At 32.8% G+C, this 7,351-nt stretch overlaps 1 protein-coding gene across 1 annotated transcript; it reads left to right on the forward strand.

Moving 5' to 3' along the window:
- Positions 1-1,959: 1,959 nt before the first annotated feature.
- LOC110639076 (glycosyltransferase BC10) lies at positions 1,960-6,992 on the forward strand. The gene is made up of 2 exons (XM_021789876.2): positions 1,960-3,369; positions 6,129-6,992. The coding sequence occupies exons 1-2, from the start codon at positions 2,863-2,865 to the stop codon at positions 6,765-6,767; spliced, it is 1,146 nt and encodes a 381-aa protein (XP_021645568.1). The 5' UTR covers positions 1,960-2,862; the 3' UTR covers positions 6,768-6,992.
- Positions 6,993-7,351: the final 359 nt, after the last annotated feature.

Below are 7,351 nucleotides of genomic sequence, written 5' to 3' on the forward strand. Positions count from 1 at the left end.
CTTACTAATCCTACAGATAAAGTACATTATAAAGCCTGCAGTTTTAGGATCTGGCGATTTACCAATTCAGTGGCTTTGATACTAAATGAATACTCAGCAGAATTTCCTGAAGATGGAGTAAATATGATTTCTTGAGATAGATCCCAAATTCACTCTCCAATGCTTCACTTGAGAGTATTAGAAGTACATAAGATTTTTTATTTTTCACTAGTTCCATTCACTTTAAAGTATTAGATTCCATTCCAAAACAGAAAAAAAAAAAAAAAAAGCATTAGATGAAATGCTTGCACAGTGACAGAATTTGAAAGTTGCAGAAGAATTTTGCACTTTTGCTTTTATTGAGATATTATTCTTTGCTTAACATTTTACAGTGTCAAAACTAAGACACTAATGCAGATGCTTATAATTCTAGTTGCCTTTTGCTGTGCAAACCTGCAAATGGAAGGCCATAGAATGGACTCCCATTTTTTCCAGGAAAGAGAAATATCAGATTAGTCAAGTTCCATGCCAAATAGAAAGCAGCAAGAACCAGCATCCTCTCAGAAGATGGAGATTTATTATTATTATTATTATTTGTTATATTGTACAGTTTAAAGAGTCATTTTTCTTGGAAATAATAAATAGCAATTATTACTGCATTAAAGCTTTTATTTGGACAATTTATTGGTCCCTCCTTTAATTAATACCATCTTTACAAAACTAGCTAATAGGCTTGTCAGCTGAATTTTGGATAGCTGACTTTCCATCAAGTTAATCGCCAATATGAATGATTGTTGACAAAACTAGTTTTTCTTGTTTCTATTGCCACCATGCCCTATGCAAAGAGTTGCAAATTGCAAAGGTGTTGAATGGGAGACAATTAGGATGGTTTGCCCACTTGCCATGCATTTTTTTTTTTGTTATTTAATTAAAAAAAAAAGAAAGAAAAAGCTTTGTTATTAGACTTTAACACAATGTTTGAAATGAGGTTGAGGTTGGAAGTTGAAATTTTATAATTCTAGAAATGATGTAATATCATTAAATTAAAACTCAATGATATAATAAAAAATTTTAAAATTAATTTCATAATTTTTTTTTTAATTTTAAAATCATATATTTGTATTTAAGAGTTTTATAAGATATAATTTTAGAGGTCGTTAAAAACCCCAAATCCAATATAATTATAAATCCCATATAGTTTCTTAATCCAATTAAATTGCTATAAATAATTAGAAGATTAAAAAAATTATACATTTCATCACTAATATGATAAGAAGCAACGCCATTGTCAATCCTTTAAAAGCTTATGTGTGTACATTTACAATAAAGATGATGGTAAAAATTAAATCAAATATATTTTTTTATTTGGTATTGTCAAATCATGGAATTTACTATCTCTTTACATAATTTCTCTACAATTTTTCAATATTAATTAAATTTATGGCTGGAACCTAATTTTTCTTAAAATTTTAGAGAAATTTTAAATGAAAATTTAAGATAGATAAATATATCTAATTTTTTAAAGGTTTTTTTCTTTAATTTTAATTAAAATTTAAAAATAAATTTAATACTATTAAATTAAATTTGGTTATTTTAAAAAATAATTTTTATTATATTTTAATTAAAAATATAATACAAGACAGAAATATAAATTGATATAGTATAAATTTTTTATAAATGAAGCTAATCATTAATAAAAAAATAATATAAAAAATGTAATACAAGAGAAAAATATAAATTGATATATTTTAATTTTTTATAAATAAAGCTAATCATTAATAAAAAAAAATAATATAAAAAATTTTAAACATTAGATAATATTTATAAAATAAATAGATTAATTATTAAGTATAATATTTAAATTTAAAAGATTTAAATTTTATAGAATACTTTTTTTTTAATTTTTTTTCTTATAAATATATTTATATAAATAATTATAGTGCAAATAACACAAACTCAAATGTTGCTTTTCTTTTAAGGGAAGAAATGCTCAAATTTTTAGGAAAATTTTCAATGAAACAAGAATGGAGATGAGAAGGAAAGAAAAAACAGAACATTCCACCTGACAATGTCGAAAAACCCGAAATTTTAAGGAACCGACAAAATCCCACAAAACACCTTCTAGGTTTTCACCCCCAGACGGCAGCTGCAGCTTGTCACTCTCTTATTTTCAGCTTTCATTAACTTCCCGTCAAGCTAGAAGCTTCAAAGCTCAAAAAATCAAATCACCCCCCGAGTCCCCCACCTTGTATGTCCATTGAAACCCCAAAAGGAAATCGCTTTAAAAATCCTCACTCTTCATCTCTCTCTTCAATAAAAGCTTGCCTAATTCAAGAACTGAAAGCCAGAAAGTGTGAACCGATCCATATCTAGTTTCCTTAACGTTTCTTTCATTATCTTGCCTTTTATAAACCCACCATCGTCATACTTTCATCCCGCACCCACCCTCACCCCACACCACCCAACCCCCCCCTCCCTTCCACATGGTAACACCACACTTTTTCTTCATTTTTTTTTATCATGTTACTTGTTGTTTCCCTATTTGCCTAGATTCCTGGAAAGGAGAATATTAATTTGATTATTCAAATTTCTTGTTTATCAACCATCATTCCCTGTTTCTCACATACCCATTTGTTAAAGATTGGATTTTGTTTCCTTCTTTGTGTTGATTTGGTTCTCTTCATAACTCGATTCCTTGATGGGTTTTGTCTTCCTGAACAAATACCCATATGGCAATTGGCAGTAACTAAATTTGATCATTTACTTTATTTGTAAGATGTTCTTGGAGACCCTTCTGTCATTAGGGGATTTTTTTTTCCTATGCATATAGAGTGTTTTGGAATTAAATTCTTTTGAAAACACAATATCAGAGTTGATATTAAAATGGCGTTGGAGGATGGCAAGGAGCCTGGTATTACTATTAGATTGATTCAGAATAGGCCTCTGCCATTGAGACTCCTTCAATTTTTCTTGTTGTTTTTGGTTCTGGGTCTTGGGGTTTCCATAATTAGTATGTATACGTTTCGATATTTTGGAATCCAAAATGTAACTGGTGTAGGAAGGTCCAATATATTTCTCCCTTGCTTTGAAGCACCAAATGATTTAGAGAACTGGATTAGGCCTCCATCAAACCTGTTGCATAAGATGAATGATACAGAGTTGTTTTGGCGTGCTTCATTTGTTCCTCGAATAAAGGAATATCCATATAGGAGAGTTCCGAAGATTGCCTTCATGTTCTTGACAAAGGGACCATTGCCATTGGCACCTCTCTGGGAGAGGTTTTTCAAGGGGCATGAGGGGCTTTATTCGATCTATGTTCATTCATTGCCTTCCTATGCTGGCAACTATACGCCATCATCAGTGTTCTACAAGAGACAAATCCCAAGTCAGGTATTGGCATTTTTCTTTTTCTCTTCTTAATATATCTATTGGCATTGTGCTCTATTTGTTTTATTGGGGGTGAATGCTATTTTACTCAAGTTCTTTCTGGATTCAGGTGATAGTATTCAACTTTTTTTTTCTCTTAAGAAATGTTAGATATTTCCATAATTTGTGAATGAAATGCTGCTCTGTTTAAAATTTTTTAACTTGTGGGAACACTGTCAATTATTTTCTTTGGAAGATATAATCAATCTCATTATCTGGCATAGCCGTTTTCAGATGGACTCGCAGAATTATCAGTTTTGATTTATTGCATTTTTGTGCGATATGCTTTTTTCAAGGATAAGTCTTAGTTTCCCTTGTGATACAGTTGAAAGTTGAATCATTTAGTTTATGTGGCCTTACTTGTAAAACCTTCATTTCTGGAAGTCTTTATGGTAGGTTATTGAATTGATGTCCTGTATCATTAAGACTAGCTTACTCATCTGACGCCTTATTTTTCTCCATTTTTAAGATCTCTTTTTTAGTTCTGTTTATCGTCATTTTGTTGGTATGACTCGAAGTAAATAAATGGAAAACAGATCATGGTATCAAAATAAATATTGATTTGTCCATGAACCTGGTCTCAAGAGAAATCAGCATTCCCTTTAGTGTACCTAGTAGGTAGTAAGCAAATAATATCTCTATTCTGAAGTTGTAGGCTATTATTAGATGGTATCTGATGGCAAAATGTCAAAGATATTGTTCATCTCTAGCCTGAATGGTTGGTCATTTAGCTATTCTTCATGTCATAGGGCGTTTTGGTTGATTTAGTTGGAAGGGCTGGCAACAGAGTTTGTTAGAAAATATAGCAATTGATTTAAGCAATGTTGAGAAAGTTTTCAAGGGTCTTGGAATAGATGATGAAGCATCGAGCTGTGGTTGCAACTGGCTTAATGCTAAACAAGAGTGCTTCGTCCACCAAGAAAAGGGTTTTATAGCTGACTCTATTAGATTGGATCACTACTGTAGTTTACCTATAACACTGAAATAAAGTTTGCATTAGCTTTTTAAGTATCCTATCTTGTTCATCATCAGAGAGACACTGCAAAACATCAGTGACAAAGGGTTGATAGTGATTATGAAGTAAGCAGAACCATGATCATCATATATATTACTGTACACTCTATGATGTATCCTTGAAACTTTGACTTCATGCTTACATGTTTCAATAATGAGTGTAGTACATTTTAATTTACACTTGCTTGCACAGTTATTTAAAAGAAATTTAATTGTACCATGAATGTATTTGTATAGTTTGAGATTTACTATTAAGATTAGTTTGTGATCTCAGTGGTATGCAGTACAAAATCCATATTCCAAATTTTTGAAGAGTAAGTTTGAGTTTTTTGCCCCTGGTGTCCTTCACTTATGAGTTTCTTTGTTCCTCTTATGCCATTCACTTAGGAACAAACATCTGCAGCATAACATGTAGCATGTAGATAAGAATAGTTGAATGTATTTGTCAAATTCGTTCTTGAGTACCCGTAATTATTACATATGGTGAAAGTTGTAAATTCGAAATGATTAACTTTCATTTTTTAATAGGAGTTGGAAAGGACTTGTTTTTATATTTATTTTGGATGGCAATACCATTGAACCACCTTTAAACATGGTTTATAGCTTTGGTTGATCATTTGTGGTAATTTATTGATAACTAACAGATGTGTAAGCTTCAGTATGTGCACTTGTCAATTCCATACTAATAATTTTGTGACTTTGTTGTTCAACAATGATAGTATACTGGCTGTGACTGTCTGTTAATTCCCTTGAAAAATTGTGCAATGTATAGGGAAGGCCATTACACAATCATAAATGCGTGTGATATCTGTTCCAACTTCCAAATAAGAAATAAATTTTGCAAAGTCTGCCAATGTCACTCATTTTCATTTTTGCCCTCCAAAATCACTTTGTCACAGCTGATTCAATCATCTCTGATGGTTATCTATTGAGCACGTTTTCATACTGTCGAAAAGGTTTTATTTCAAATTCATAGTCTGTCCACAGAGAGAAAAATGGATGAGAAGGCAAATTGAGTTCATGAATCATGATATATTTGCTGACACAGATTAGGCAGTGGTTCTAGGAATGGACAAGAATGGTAGCTTCTGCAGAATGAATGCCATGCTACAAGCTCATAGAATATATCTAATAATCTCTGTAGAAACCCTTTTAATGTGCTTTGGACCCATGATTCTCAAAGCCTTATAATGCGTTACTTTAATTTATTTTCTGCTTGCTGGATTGCTTACTGATATTTCCTTCGTTTCCTTTAAAGATAAAAAATTTTGGAGAGTTCTCTGGATCGAACTTATATTCTCTACCCAAAACCCCCACTCCTTACCACTTGAGCTATCCCCATTTTTGTTGCCACTCATTCAGCACTTGAATTTGTGTAAAGATGTGTTCCACGTATACTGAATGAAAGAGATTTTTTTTTTTTATCAAATTCAGAAACTAGGTAATACCAACTTTCTCTCTTCTATAGTAGAAACACAGAAAATACCATCCTTTTTAGTAAATAATGGAAGCAGTTCTTTAATCCTATTTCATAGGAAATGAAGACTGGTTAGCACATGCAAACTTTAGCCATTTTTCTGAACTGTCTTCCTTAATAGTGCTAATAGAATGCAATGTGTTAGTGCCTTCTCAACCTGCTGCCTTATGCATGAACATATTTGTGTATTCTCTTATTTGAAATTATTATCATTCCTGTTTATTCTGTGCAGGTCGTAGAGTGGGGAAGGATGAGTATGTGTGATGCTGAGAGGAGACTCCTAGCAAATGCACTGCTTGATATTTCCAATGAATGGTTCATCCTAGTGTCTGAGGCATGCATTCCTCTCCACAATTTTAGCATTATCTATCGCTACATATCAAGATCACGGTACAGTTTTATGGGATCATTTGATGAAGATGGTCCATATGGTAGAGGCCGATATAATTGGAACATGCAGCCTGAGGTCACACTTGCACAGTGGCGTAAAGGGTCTCAATGGTTTGAAGTGAATCGAAGACTTGCAGTTAATATAATTGAGGACACCACATACTACCCTAAGTTCAGAGACTTTTGCCAGCCAGCATGTTATGTGGATGAGCACTACTTCCCTACGATGTTGAGCATCCAAGCTCCACGTCTCTTGGCAAATAGGACGCTTACCTGGACTGATTGGTCTAGGGGAGGTGCACACCCAGCAACATTTGGAAAGGCTGACATTACAGAGCAGTTCTTCAAGAAGATGTTTGAAGGGCAGTCATGCACCTATAATAATCAACCAACAACTGTGTGCTATCTCTTTGCAAGGAAGTTCGCCCCAAGCGCTTTAGATCCTCTATTAAGTTTAGCTTCTAAAGTTTTTGGATTTTGATATAGGCATGGTTGGCTGTACACATAGTTTGAGAAAGTTTTACCTAGGTATGCGAGTTTAGTTGCCAAGCTAGCCCGCACTCTATCTTAGATATGGGTGTTCTATTTCAAATGAGTTTATATTACATTTTAAGCATTGATATCAAACCATTTCAGATGTATAGTTATTCTGATCCTAAATTACAGTTTTTAAACATCTTTGTTTAATAATATCATATTTCTCACCTGTTGCCAATCTACATTAATGGTTGAAGAGTCAAAAATTAACGATCAATAATGAAAAGGTCAAAAGCTAATAATTGAAAATCTAAACTTTTAGTGGTATAAATTATATTACCATTTTTGACGTAATAACTCTTGAAACAAGAATGAGAAAATGAAGCAGCATCCCTAGTGAAGGGCTGGACCACCTTCTCACATGCAATGTGAATAGCTGAAGGTGGCCCTACTCCTACAACCACACAGGTTTAGGTAAGCAGTTATGCATACAAATGCCTTGTCTGGTTCTTCACCAAACCACCAATTGGTCACCGCTGTGCATAGATTCTTTTGGGACTTGTCCATGCCACAAATCTTTTGCTGTTG

Source organism: Hevea brasiliensis, chromosome 1 (assembly GCF_030052815.1).
Source record: "Hevea brasiliensis isolate MT/VB/25A 57/8 chromosome 1, ASM3005281v1, whole genome shotgun sequence".
NCBI classification, from domain to species: Eukaryota; Viridiplantae; Streptophyta; class Magnoliopsida; order Malpighiales; family Euphorbiaceae; genus Hevea; species Hevea brasiliensis.